This window comes from Cynocephalus volans, chromosome 8, assembly GCF_027409185.1.
Source record: "Cynocephalus volans isolate mCynVol1 chromosome 8, mCynVol1.pri, whole genome shotgun sequence".
In the NCBI taxonomy this organism is placed as follows: Eukaryota; Metazoa; Chordata; class Mammalia; order Dermoptera; family Cynocephalidae; genus Cynocephalus; species Cynocephalus volans.
In genome coordinates, this window is record NC_084467.1 from 101,623,081 (window position 1) to 101,638,102 (window position 15,022).

The window sequence follows — 15,022 nt, forward strand, 5'->3', positions numbered from 1 at the left end:
TCAGTTCCCCAACTATTATGGTATTGGAGTCTATAGGGAAATAAAGTTTGCTTCATATATCTGTGTGCTCTGGTGTTGGTTACAAATATGTTTATGATTATTATATCTTCTTGCTGAATAGATTCCTTTGTCATTATATAATGGCCTTCTTTGTATCTTTTTATGGTTTTAGGTTTAAAGCGTATTTTATCTAATATAAGAATAGCTACTCCTGCTCATTTTTGGTTTCCATTTGCACGGTATATCTTTCTCCCTCCCTTCACTGTTATTCTGTGTGTGTCTTTACAGGTTTGTTGAGTGTCTCATAGCATATAGGTGGGTCTAGCTTTTTAATCCAATCAGTGTGTGTCTTTTGAGTGGGGAGTTTAATCCATTTACATTTAGGGTCTTTATTGAAAGGGATTGTCTTACTCCTGGCATGTTATCAATTTTTGTTTGAATGATTTAAATGTCTTTAATTATTTTTTCTCCATTTATTGTTTGTCTTTGGTGTTTTTGGTTTCTTGAGGTGGTGAGGTATTGTTTCTTTCTCTTTCTCATTTGTGTTTTTGTTCTACCAGTGGGTTTTGTTCTTTCTTTTCTATTTATTGTAGTGATTATTGGTTTTTGGATTATAGATGCAGGACTCCTTTAAGTGTTTCTTGTAGGGCTGGTTGTGTGGTGGTGAACTCCAACAATTTTTTTTTTAGTTTGGGAAATGCACTATTTCTCCTTCCTTTCTGAATGATAGTCTTGCTGGATATAGTATTCATGGATGGCAGTTTTTTCTTTTAGCATTTTGAATATATCATCCCATTCTCTTCTGGCCTGTAGGGTTTTTGCTGAGAAGACTGCTGTTAGTCTGATGGGGACTCCTTTACAGTTGACTTGATGCTATTCTCTTGCTGTTTTTAGGATTCTCTGTCTTTGAGTTTTGTCTATTTGACTATAATGTGTCTTGGAGAGGACCTTGTTGAATTGAATCTGTTTGGGGATCTTTGATCTCCTGGATATGAAGGTTTGTGTCTCTCCCTATACCTGGGATGTTTTTTGCTATTATTTCATTGAATATGTTTCCAATGCCATTTTCTATCTCCTACCCTTCTGGAATACCTATGATTTGGGTGGTTGTGCACTTAAGATTTTCTGCTAGCTCTCTTTGCCCAGTCACCAAAGAGCATTTGACACCGCATCCCTTCTTCCATAGTCAGGAGAAGCAGGCCAGACCTGTTCCTGACACCCCTCATTCTCAGAAGTGTGTTGGGGACCACATGCCCCCACATCTCACCATGCCAGGCTCCCAGGGACTGTCAGGAAATCCTCCAAGTTAGCCACTACTCCTAGGATGAGCTGTGTATGACCCATGGCCCCAGGTCCCTGGGAAGCAGGGATGTTGGTGGGTGCTCCGCATCCCATCCCTGGGCCTTTCTGTGCTCTGGCCAATCAGGATCCCAGCCTTGGGAACTTATTACTCTCACCTGTGGCCCAACTTCTCTGAAGGACCACTCCTTGTGGCTCCCCAGGAAACTCAAGGACAGGAGGGTGCTGTTTTGTGGTGGAGACTCCCCTGCACCCCATTGTCCCATTCTCAGCCTTGAGTCCACCCTTGGTCTCAGCATGAGTGCAATAGTGCATCCCAGGGAGCTGTCTGGGGAGCAGGCTAGCCGAGGTCTTCTTGTGGCTTCGGAATCAGAAGACATCAGTGAAGACAGCCACATGGCACAGAGGCAAGTGCAGGATGGTCACACCAGCACAGAATTAAGGCTGTTCCAACCCCAAATGCCTGGGAGCATGAGCATGAGCAGCAGAGGACTCTGCTCTTTGCCCTTTGCTGACGTTTCTCTTTTATCTTCTTCTTGGTTTTCCTCTCCATTTTTTCTTTTCCCTCCATGTTTTCCTTTCTGTGTGTGAGTGGGTGGCATTGCCCCTGTCTCTCTAACTAATTAAACATGGTGAAAGCACGATTCTTGTAAATGTGCAAACTAAGAGGATGGTTGTATGTTTTTTTCAATGTAAACACTACAAACAAAACAAAACAAACAAAAACCTCACAAAGGTTTTATGACCAGCAAACTCTTTGTAAAAGCATTTTAATATTAAATTTTTTATTGATAACTTTTTAAAGAATAAATATATGGACCATTGTATAAGTAAATAAAATCAAAGGTTTTCTGCTAGCTATCTTAGATTTTCTTTATTTTTAAAAATTCTTCTTTTTTTCTTTTCTTTTTTTTTTTTTGTCCACCTGGGTTATTTCAAAAAGTCTGTCTTCCAGATCAGAAATTTTTTCATCTGTTTGCCCTAGTCTGTTGTGTAAGCTTTCAGTGCTGTTTTTTATTTTGTTGAGTGAATCCTTCGGTTCCAAGAGTTCTGCTACATTCTTTTTTAAAGTAGTAATCTCTTTGTAAATTTCCTCCTTCATATCCTGGATAGTTTTTCTCATTTTATTGTGTTGTCTAACTGAATCTTCTTGTATCTCATTAGTTTCATTAAGATTGTTGCTTGGAATTCCTTTTCAGTCATTTAAAGGGTTTCCTGCTCTATGGGGTCTGTTAGTTGAGAATTATAGAACTGTCTTACAGGGTCAAAACCAAGGGCTGATTCTAGTGCAAGTTCAGCTCTGCATTCTAGGACGTTGCAGGGGGGTCGTCCCATCTCCAACCAAAATGGCCACTCATTCCTGCAGCAATTCCTGACACTGAGTGGATGGCCACAGGGGTGGCACACATTCCCCTGTGGCTTGGGTTGCAGGTCTGCTCTCCTTCCTGTGGTCAGAAACTCCTTCACTCTCCACCAGTCTGGAGTGGGGGATAAGGTGGTGTTGTTCAAGGAGAATTTTTCCATTCTCTTTGTGGCCATCCTGAGTCTCTGCATTCACCAAAGTCTCTGCTACTTCCTCAATGTTTTTCTTCTTCCTTATTTCATTTTTCTTGTCCATGTGTAGCTGGGCATTTGATGTATTCTCTGTCCATGTGGGGGAGACAAATAATGTCTCCTTCTGTTTGTGTATCTTGCCTCTTCCTGATCAATTTCTCCATTTTTGAAGGATAAAATTGTTTAATATAGAATTCTTTTCTTTAAGCACTTTGAATATATCAACCCATGTCCTTCTAGACTCCACAGTTTCTGATGAGAAATCAGCTGTTAATATTATTGAGGATCCCTTGTACATGATAAGTTGCTTCTCTCTTGCTGCTTTAAAGTTTCTCTTAATCTTTGGCCTTTGACAGTTCATAACAATGTGCCTAAGTTTGGATCCCTTAGAGTTTATCCTACTTGGAGTTTGTTGAGCCTCTTGGATTTGTTGGTTGATGTTTTCATCACATTTGGGTGGTTTCAGCCATTATTTTTATCAAATATTTCTTCTGCTCTTTCTCTCTTTGCTCTCATTCTGTAACTTCCATTATGTGAATGTTGGTGTGCTTGATGGTATCCTATGAGTTTCTAAGTATCTATTCATTCTTCTCATTTTTTCCCTATTCTTCAGACTGTTTAATATCAGTGAAATTATATTCGGGTTCATGGATTCTTTTTTCTGCTTGCTCAAATCTGCTGTTGAACCCCTCTACTGAATTTTTTATTTCAGTTATTGTACTTTTCAGTTTCAGAATTTCTGTTTGGTTCTTTTTATAATTTCTATCTCTTTACCGGTATTTTATTTGGTTATACATTGTTTTCATGCTTTCCTTTCATTTTTTAGACATGGTTTTCTTCAGCTCTTTGAACATATTTAAAATACATGACTTTAAATCTTGTCTAGTAAGTCTAACATCTAGGTTTCCTCATGGACAGTTTCTATTATTTTCTCTTTTTGAGGGGCCGTACTTTCCTGTTTCTTTGCATGTCTCATAATTTTTTGTTGAAAACTAGACATTTGAAATAATATAATGACACCTCTGGAAATCAGATTTTCTTCTATCCCTATGGTTTATTGTTTCTGCTTATTGTAGTTGTTATTGTTTAGTAACTTTTATAAACTTATTCTGTAAAGTTTGTATTTTTTCGTTGTGAGTGCCACTGAAGTCTCTACTTGGTTAGCTTAGTGTTCAGCTAATGTTTGGACAGAAATTTCCTCAAATGCCTGGAATGAATAAATCTCCCAGTCTTTGCCAAGGTGCTCTATGTGTCTGAAAGGGCATGCCTTCAACATTCAGCCAGGCAGTTGACCATTCTGCCTTAGCTTTCAATTCCTGCTTGTACAGAACCTCAAGATCAGCCAGTGATGAGAGCTAAGGGCCTTCTCAGGTCTTTTCTTGCTTGTGCACAGCCCTATACTTGTGCATGGCCTTCTATATTTCCAGGAATATGTCTGAGCTTTTCAAAGCTTCTTTGAATATCTCATTTCCTAGCTTTCTTTTTAAGGTTTTGGTTAATCTTTTGTTTGCCTACTGTCAATCACTGCTTCAGGCTGCTGCAAAGTTAGCACATTTGCTTGTAATTGTTTTTGACAAATGCTGCCTTGCCCCCTGCCACACTAAGGAGAAGGATTTTTGTATTGAGTGAGCTCTCAAGTTTAATATAGCCAGTCTTATAAGTGGGATATTTTAGAGAACCACTAGACAGATCAAATAATGAGAATTCATCAGAAACAAGGTGTTGAAAAATCTCCATTTCTCTTCTGCTCTGTCTGGTGGCTGCCAGAATGCACCAAGAATGTGGGCTGTTATTTTTAAAGGATAACATAGGGCTGGAGAATAGGGGATAGGAACAGTGAAAGTTAAGATACCACAAAGTTGGCTGTTCTTACAGAGGGTCAACCATTTTGGGGGGGGTGGGGTTAGGGTGTAGGAATCAATGCACTCCAGGTGGCAGCAAGCCACTTGTTATTTTCCAGAGTTTTGAAAAAAAACAGATTCTGACTTTTTACTGGTATTTTGTTGCTTTTATGGAGGAATGAATTTTTTGAGCTCCGTACTCTGTCATTTTTTCTGAAGTCATTGGCTTTACTTTTTAAAAATACTTTTTTAAATAAAAAAATAAAATTACAGTTAAAGCCATTTGTTTCATAAAGCCATTTGTTTAGTAAAAATTATTGGATAATATGGGGTACTGAATATTGATTAATGTGAATTACTTTACCAGGAAAAAATAAACAAACATTTTTTCGCAAAACACTAAAGGATTTTGTGGAGAGAGCCAAGCTCACTCTGTTATATTATTAACAATTAAATTCTTAATATTGCTCAATTAATAGAAATATTGAAGTCTCTTAAGATTGTTGATTGCTGAAGATGGAGTGTCTGTCTCTGTCTCTTCATCTGTATCATTCTCTCTATTATTTTCTTTAGCAAGTTGAAGGCAAAGACAAAGAAAGCCTACTCTTGTAAGTTTTGTGAATAAAGAAAATTTCTGGTTTCAGAAATGTCAAAATTAAATTCTTATCTGAAATTTTCTGCCTCATATACTTGCCAATAATAATAGAGATTTCTTATTGCTAAGGACTTAAATTGCCTAGAAATAGTTGATTAAATCATTTATGTAAAATATGTTTTATTTGATGTGATAATGTATTGTTTTTTATTTTTGGATAGGCATATACAGTGAAGACACCAACCAAACTGAAAATCCAACAAAGAGAAAGGAATATACCTAATGAAGAAAATAATAAAAAGAGAAAAATGGTCTTTGAATTTGACATTAATTCAGATAGTTCAGAAACTACTGATCTTTTGGTAAAAATATTACAAATAATCAGTATTTATTATTTGTTTATATTATTTGTTATTTGTATGTTATTTATTTTGATATGTGTGCATAATATATGTACACTGTACCTACCATTGCAATACTGAAGTACAGTAGAGCTCTGCTATAACACAGAGTCCTATGCTTTTGTGACATTTTAGAGAAATTAGCATTCAAATAATTTTCCTCTAAATTTTAGAAAACGTGGCATTTTGAAAATACTCAATATAGCATAGGTGGTATATGAGATGAAAGAAAGGTACAGTGAATATTTTAAATCTTGCCACAGGCAACTGTATTATTAAGAGCTTATTATACATGTTTCTTTATTTTACATCACTTATTGGTTGATATTTCTGTCAAGGTATTGGTTGAGAACTCTAACATTTCTATAACTATTATGGAGTTAATGTTTTAATGACAGCATTTTTAAGAAAACTATTTTCGCTATCACTTTGTATCACTAATTACTCCCTATTCACACATACCAGTCTTTTGCAAAGGCATAATAATGGTTTATTGAGAATAGATTTATTTGAAAACAGGTCAACTTTACCTCACTAAATAGAGCAATGCACCAAAAATTCTTAATGACAAAATTCCATTTAGAGACATTTATTTCATTATTCCCACTTATAAGATTCTAAAAACTTTTCATTGCTTTGAGACCCTTTATTTTCATTTGTTCTGGAGTAATGAATAGTTGAAATCTTAAAAACTTAATTATTCAAGTTAGCTTAGAGTTCCTACTCTAGTACTCTTTTGTTTTCTAGATGATAATTAACATCTTAATGATTTAAACTGTGAAGCAGATATTATACTAAACACTTTACATAGATTACTTCAATTATTTCTTACACCAATTCCATGTGATAGACGTATACACAATGTTGTTATTTCCATTTTACAGATGAGGAAACTGAATCACACATACCTTTTTCAAGATCCCATGGCTAGTAAAGTATGGAGCCAAAATTAAAACACAAACAGTCTGCTTCATGGCCTATATAAGTCATATCACATCATAACTCCCAATTCAGACTGCAGTTCGGATATATAAAGATGTATATGAGTATTAATAGAAAGAGCATGGGCTTTGGAATTAAACATTCCAGAATTGTAATCCTTACTATTTTTCTTATAGCGGGAATTGGGCCATTTTTCAGCTGATCTGAGATTCAGAATGATTCAAAATAATTGTATTTCATTTTTTAAAGGAGCTGTACAACTTTGCAGCACAATAAACATACTTGCAGTATTGTAGAATTGCATGCAATTGTGTAAACCAGTATAAGAAGACATTTTGCCATGAGTTTCATTGGTTATAATTATACATGAATATATTAGTTGTTTTTATAATTTTCCTAGCTTATGTAGTTCAATTTTGGTGACCATCATCTATACTGGCCAGCTGAAAAAAAATTATAAATAAATAAATAATATTTTGGTGAATATTCAAATTGTTATAAAAATTAAGATTTAAAAGTGGATTGTTGGCTGGCCTGTTAGCTCACTTGTTTAGAGTGTGGTGTTGATATCACCAAGGTCAGGATTCAGATTCCCTTACTGACCAGCCACCAAAAAGTTAAAAAAAAAAAAAAAAAAAAGGATTGTCGAGCATGACTTTGGCAAGATATTGGAATAGGAAGTGCCAGGAACCCATTTCTCCACTTGACAGCAATTGTACTGGCAGAAACTCTCTGAAGTAACTATTTTGGAACACTGGAGTCTTATTTGAATGTTTTTAATTTCCAGGGGAAAGCTTGGCTGGTAAATTGCAGTTAATTTTGGTCAATTTCAGTCTTAAGCCTGGTAGCAGCTACCAATCCCCCAAACCACAACTCCATGGCAGACAGCTATGCTCATGTTCCTGGTGTAGCTTGCTAGAGCCAGGGTGGGCAATAAGGACCTTGTCTTCCAGATATCAGAGTTCAGTGTTTCAACCCTCACTGGCTGAAGTGACTTCTAGGGGATTTACACAAACCACAACTGTTTGGCTTTTTTTTTTTTTTTCTTAGGGAGCCAGGCATTTAATAATTAGGACATTCAAGAACAATGGCAAAAAGACTTAGAAAGCCACTGTGTATGCCCAGGGAAAGACACAGGCTAAGAAAAGACCTAAAGAGAACTTAGACCTTCACTTCAAGCTGATCCCTGGCACAGAGATATTTTTAATGCAAAACAAACAAAATTAGAAACAGCAAACCTTTGGGAAAAGAGAAAGTCTGATTTCCAGAGTTATCAAATTATAAGATACAAATATCTGTTTTTTAACAACAACAAAAAATCATATGGCATACAAAGAAACAAGAAACTAGGGCCCATTCAAAGCAACAAAACAAATTAACAGAAATTGTCCCTTATGAAGCCTAGACAGTATACTAACTAGACAAACAGTTTAAAACAATTATCATAAAGTAGCTCAAAGAACAAAAGGAAGACATGGACAATGACCAGAAAACTATGTATGAATAAAATGAAAATATTGATAAAGAGATAGAAATTATGAAAAGAACCAGAAAAAATATCTGGAGCTGAAAAGTACAATAATGGAAATAAGTCCACTAGAGGGATTGAAAAGCAGATTTGAGAAGCAGAAGAAAGAATTGGTGAACTTGATGATAGACAACTGAAATTATTGAGTCTGAGGAAGGGAAAGATAAAAGAATAAAGAAAAGTGAACAGAGCTTCAGAGACTTGTAGCACACTGTCAAGTGGACCAATATGTGTATTATGGGAGTTCCAAAAGGAGATGAGAGAAAGAAATGGGCAGAAAAAGTATTTGAAGAAATAAATGGCTGAAACTTCCCAAATTCTGATGAAAGACATGAATCTTCAAATCCAAAAAGCTCAGCAAATCCTAAGTAGGATAAACTCATATATATCCACATCAAGACTTATAATCAAACTGTTGAAAGAAAAAGAATCTTGAAAACAGCAAGATAAAAGCAACTTATTCCATATAATTTATCTTACAATGATTTCTCATTGTAAACCTTGGATTCCAGAAGGCAGTGGATTTATATGTCCAAAGTGCTGAAAGAACAAAACTATCAACTGAGAATTCTATATCCAACAAAACCTTTCTTCAGAAATGAAGTAGAAATTAAGATATTCCCAGATAAACAGAAGCTGAAGGAATCTGTTACCACTAGACCTGCTCTTCAAGAAATGCTAAATGCAGTCCTTCAGATTGAAATGGAATGATCAAGAAAACATTGTGAAATCAAGAAAAAAAATGTAATGACAGTATATTAGACAGTAACTCAAAGCTGTATGAATAAATAAAGATTTCTGGCAAAGGTAAATACATAGACAATTTATTACAGCTGATGTTATTATAATTTCAGTTTATAACTTCACTTTTTATTTTCTACATGATTTTAGAGACAAATGCATAAAAATAGTTAATCTATGTTACTGGGCACACAATGTATAAAGAAGTAACTTATAACATCAGTAATAGGAAGGGAATATGGATCTGTGTAGGAGCAGAGTTTTTGAAGTTAAGTTGGTATAAATTGAAATGAGATTTTTATGACATTAGGATGTTAAATGTACTCCCCATGATAACTGCAACAAAATTATCTATATATTATATACACAAAAGGAAATGAAAAGGGAATAAGAATGTTTAAGTACCAATAAATGACCTAAAAACAAAAAGGAGGCAGTAATGGAGGAAATGAACAAAAAACCCTTATAAAACATATTGAAAGCAAATAGCAAAATGGCAAAAGTAAGTTCCTCCATATCAATAGTTATAATGATTTAAATGTAAATGGATTATACTCTACAACCAAAAGACAGATTGGTGGAACAGATTTTAAAAACATGACCCAACTATATGTTGTCGACAGAGACACTCACTTTAGATCCAAAGATATAAATTGATTGAAATTGAAAGGATGGAAAAAGGTATTCCATGCAAATAGTAACCCAAAATGAGCTGAGGTGGCTATACTACTGTCGAGACAGGAAGGACATTATATATTAATAAGAAGGTAAGTATAGCAAGATGTATGACAATTTTAAACATTGACACATCTAGTAATAGACCCTCAAAATATTGAAGTAGAGCTTTACGGAATTTAAGGGAGAAATAGGCAGTTCTACAATAATTATTGGATACTTTAATACCCCCTTTTTAATAATGGATAGGACAACCAGACAGAAGCTAACTAAGGAAATAGAGGACTTTAACACCACAAACCTACTAGATCTAACAGACATATACAGAACACTCTACCCAGCAACAACAGAGTACAGGTTTTTCTCAGGTGCACATGTGACTTTCTTTAGGATAGACCATATGTTAGGCCACACAACAAATCTCAACAGATTTGAAAAGATAGATATCACACAAAGTATCTTCTCATATCACAACAGAATGAAGTTAGAAATCAATATTAGAAGAAAAACTGGAATATTCACAAATTTGTGGAAATCTACAGACTCTTCGGTCAAAGAAGAAATCACAAGGGGAATTAGAAAATATGTAGAGGTGAATGAAAGGAAAACGCAATATTCCAAACCTTATTAGATACTGTAGAAACAGTGCTCAAAGAGAAACTTATAAAATCCTACATTAAAAAAAAAAGATCTCAAATCAGTAGCCTAACTTTATACCATAAAGAACTAAAAGAGAGAGCAAACTAGACTCAAAGCTAGCAGAAGGAAGTAAGTATGAAAAATTAGACCAGACATAAACAAATTAGGGAATAGAAAATAATAGAGAAAATCAATGAAACCAAAATTTGGTTCTTTGAAAAGGTGAACAAAATACGCAAACCTTTAGCTAGGCTGACAGACTACAAATAACTAATATCAGAAATGAAAGTGGAGACATTACTACTGACCTTTCAGAGATAAAATGAATTATAAGAAAATACTATGAATAATTAATTGTATGTTGACAAATTAGATGACCTGGAAGAAATGGATGAATTCCTTGAAACTTGTAAATTCCCTAAACTGACTCAAGAAGAAATAGAAAACCTCAACAAACCTATAGCAAGTAAAGAGTTAAAGTTAATAATAAAAAACCTCTCAATAAAGAAAAGTCTTGGACCAGATGGCTTTGTTGATAAATTCTACCAAACATTTAAGTAATTACACCAATCCTTCTTAAACCCTTCCAAAAAATAGAAGAAGGTACATTTCCTAACTCATTCTATGAGACCGTCATTATCCTGATACCAAAGTGAGATAAAGACATCACAAGAAAAGAAAATTACAGGCCATATCCTTTTGAATTAGATGTAAAAATACTCAAGAAAATATTAGCAAGTCAAATCCAATAGCATATTAAAAGGATTATTCACCAACATCAAGTGGGATTTATTTTAGGTTTGCCTGGGTGGTTCAACATAAAATTAATCAATGTAATACATCACATTAATAGAATGAAGGAAAAAAGCTACATGATTATCTCGATGCAGAAAAGGCATTCGACAAAATCCATGATAGAAACTCTCAGAAAACTAGAAATAAAGGGAAAATCATCTCAACATGATAGAGGATATTTATGAAAACCTCCAGCTAACATCATACTCAATGGTCAAAGACTGAAAGCTCTCTCCCTAAGATTAAGAATGAGACAGGATGCCCACTGTGACTGCTGCTATTCGACATTGTACTGAATGTTCTAACTGAAAATATTAGTAAAGAAAAAGAAATAAAAGGCATGCAGATAGAGAGGAAGAGGTAAAATTAATCTCTTCGCAGATGACATGATCCTATGCATAGAAAATTGCTAAGACTCTACAAGAAAGCTACTAGACTAATAAATGAATTCAGCAAAATTGTGGGGTATAAGATCCACACACAAAAATCAATTATGTTTCTGTACACCAGCAATGAACAATCCAAAAAGGACATTAAGAAAGCAATTCTATTTACAACAGCATCTTAAAGAGTTAAATACTTGGAACAAATCTAACCAAGGAAGTAAGACTTGTACATTGGAAATTACAAAACATTGGTGAAAGAATTAAAGAAGACCCAAATAAATGGAAGGATATTCTGTGTTCATAAATAGGAAGACTTAACATTGTTAAGATGTTGGTACTACCCAAAGCAATCTCCAGATTCAATACAAACTCTACGGAAATTCCAATAGCCATTTTTGCAAAAATGGGAAAGCCAATACTCAAATTCAATTGAATTGAAAAGAGCCCCAGATGGCTAAAACAATCTTAAAAAATAAGAATAAAGTTGGAGGACTCACAGTTCCCAACTTTGAAACTTACTACAAAGTTAGTAATTAAAATAGTATGGTACTGGTACAAGGACAGAAATATAGACCATTGGAATAGAATAGAGACATTGATTTAGAATAGACAATTGATTTTTGACAAGAGTGCCAAGACCATTCAATGGGGAAAGGACGGTTTTTTCAGCAAATAGTGCTGGGAAAACTGGATATCCACATGTGAAAGAATGAAGTTGGGCCCTTATACCATAGTTAAAAAAATTTACTCAGAATGGATCAAAGACCTAAACTGAAGAGCTAAAACTGTAAAACTAGAAGAAAACAATGGAGAAATCTTCATGACATTGGATTTGGCACTTTGTGGGTATGACACCAAAAGCACAGGTAATAAAAGAAAAAAATAAATTGGACTTCTAAAGAACTGTTGTGTGTCAAAGGACACTATCAAAAAAATGAAAAGACAAGTTACAGAATGGGAGGAAATATTTGCAAATCATATATCTGACAAGGGATAATTGTCTAGAATATATAAGGAACTCCCACAATGCAACAACAACAAAACAAACAACCCAATTAAAAAATGGGCAAAGGACTTGAGTAGACATTTTTCTCCAAAGATGATATATAAATGGCCAGTAAGCAATGAAAAAATGAATGCTACAAGGAGTCATAAGGACAAATAAGGTTTTGTTAGCTTAAATTGGATTAATTTATTAATCATTAGTTTTACATGGGCAGTCATTAATGAATAAGTAAATACTGTGCACTAAGTAAAAGTTTGCAACATGATTTCCAAAATTTTTCTAAGCTCATCAGTTGGTGCATACTGATTCTGAGTGTATCTGTAAAGATAGCTCTATGACTTATTTACTGATCTCTGTTGAAATATCAGAATTAACAAAAGTCTGCTTGAATATTCTCATCCATGAAACCTCTGAAGTTTTTAAGTGTGGCTTTAATGAACATGAAAAGGTAATGTGAGCTGACTGCTTACCTGAATAAATTGTGTATTATATTCATTAAGGAATGAATTCTGAAGCCACACTATTTGGATTTGAATCCCAGCTCCAGCTCTAACTAGCTATATAATCTCGGACAAGTTAATTAGTATTTGTGTGCCTGAGTTTCCTCAACTGTTAAATGGGGATAATAGAATACCTACTTTATAAAATTGTCGTGAGGATTAAAACTAATTAAAATATACAAAGTGTTTAAAACACTGTTTAAGGATGGAAAGTATTTATGAAAATTACTGAATAAGGAAAGTACTAAATAAGTGTTTGCTATTATTTGGGAGAATTACAGTATTCATAAATTGGTAACTGACATATAATTTAAAAAATTTTTTATTTTGGTATAATGCACATAAAATTTACCATCTTAACCATTTTTTTAAAAAAGGTTTTGTGTGTGTATTTTAACTGTTTTTAACTGCACAGTTCAATGTTATTAAATACATTCGTAATGTTATGTAATCATCACCACTCCATAACCCTTTCCATCTTATAAAACCAAAACTTTGTACCCAGTAAGCAATAACTTCCCATTCTGCTCTCCCCACAGCCCCTGGCAACTACCATTTTACTTCTTTTTTTATGATTTTGACTATTCTAAGTATCTTGTATAAATGAATCACAGTATTTGTCTTTTGTGACTGGCTTTTTCACTTAGCATAATGTCTTCAATGTTCATGCATATACCATATGTCAGAATTTCCTTCCTTTTTAAGGCTAATATGTCATGTGTATATATCACATTTTGTTTATCCATTCATTTGTCAGTGGACACTTATGTTGTTTCCACATATTAGTTATTGTGAATAATGCTGCTATGAATATATGTATACAGTTATCTCTTCAAAACCCTGCTTTCAATTCTTTGGCATATATACCCAGAAGTGGAATTGCTGGATCACAGACAATATTATAATTTTTATAGGATTAAAAAGTCTTATTAAAAGATCTAAGTGTGAGTTTGAGTAAACAGGATGGGGGAAGGAAGAGAAAGTAGTAGTATAAACATTCTCAAACTAAAATAGAAGTCAGTAGAAAAATGCTACTCATTATATATACACCTTGTATTTCACATAACCTTTCAGGAATATATTTAATAGAATAAAAATCTATGTCCTTCTTTGGCTGTTAATTTATTTTGTCTTCTTTTTTCAGTTTTTCTTCTTTCTTCTCTCTTCTTTCTCCTTCCTTCTTCCTCCTCCCTCATCCCTTCTCCTTTCTTCCTCCCTCTTCATTCTCCTCATATGTGATATATTGACAAAAGTTTAATAGTATAATATTAATGATGGTAGCTCCAACATTATATTTTTTTATTTTTCTTCAAGAGCATGGTCTCAGAGGAAGAGACATTTAAAAAACTATGCAAGAACAGTCATCCACCCTCTCATCTTTGTGTCAGAACGCCAAAAAAGGTAGCTTTTAAATTTTATTTCAGAGAGGAGATTTTAAGAGCTGTACTTTCTTTTTGTTAAAAAAATTAAGCATATTATGATTTATTTTATTTGTATTCAGACTCCTTCATCTCTGACAACCCCTGGATCTGTGCTGAAGTTGGGAACTGTGAGAAACATACAGGAGGACCACTGGGCTATAATTGCTAAAATGGATAGGAAAAAAAAACTAAAGGAAGCAGAAAAGCTATTCATTTAATTTTGGAAAATCAGTGTGATTAAAGAGCCTCATAGCATTAAATTTATGGTTAATGTTTTATTCTTATTTTCCAAACAACCAAACTTTATCTGGGAATTGAGACTTTTAAAAATATTTACATAAATAATTTGTGTTTATTTATAATTTTATATTTTTGCCCTGAATGTGAAATAACTACATATAATCTGAAAACTTGTCATTATGTTTAGATAATTAGATGATAATATTTTGTTATCTTTTCTTGTATTTATGCAAGTTGTTTTTACTAAGTTTTCAAATTTATAAGATTAGCCTTTGAATGCTAGGAATGCATTATTGAGGCTTGTTCTTTATTCTTTACTAATAAAATATTTTGGATGCAATAAATGCTTGTCATTGATTCTGTGAGGTCATCTGAACTGTTAATTACTATAATTTTGAGAATATTATTCATTTTTAAAGTATTGAGAGCACTTTAGTGGAGTTTTATACTTCTGAAGCA

The 15,022-nt window shown here is 33.8% G+C and overlaps 1 protein-coding gene across 2 annotated transcripts in view; it reads left to right on the forward strand.

Moving 5' to 3' along the window:
* Positions 1-14,541, forward strand: part of SYCP1 (synaptonemal complex protein 1) — a 126,675-nt gene extending 112,134 nt beyond the window's left edge. For both annotated transcript variants that reach the window (XM_063106387.1, XM_063106388.1), the window contains 3 exons: positions 5,511-5,651; positions 14,217-14,303; positions 14,404-14,541. In XM_063106387.1, the coding sequence (XP_062962457.1) occupies positions 5,511-5,651; positions 14,217-14,303; positions 14,404-14,541 (366 nt within the window). The remainder of the gene's footprint in view (positions 1-5,510; positions 5,652-14,216; positions 14,304-14,403) is intronic.
* The last annotated feature ends 481 nt before the right edge of the window (positions 14,542-15,022 follow it).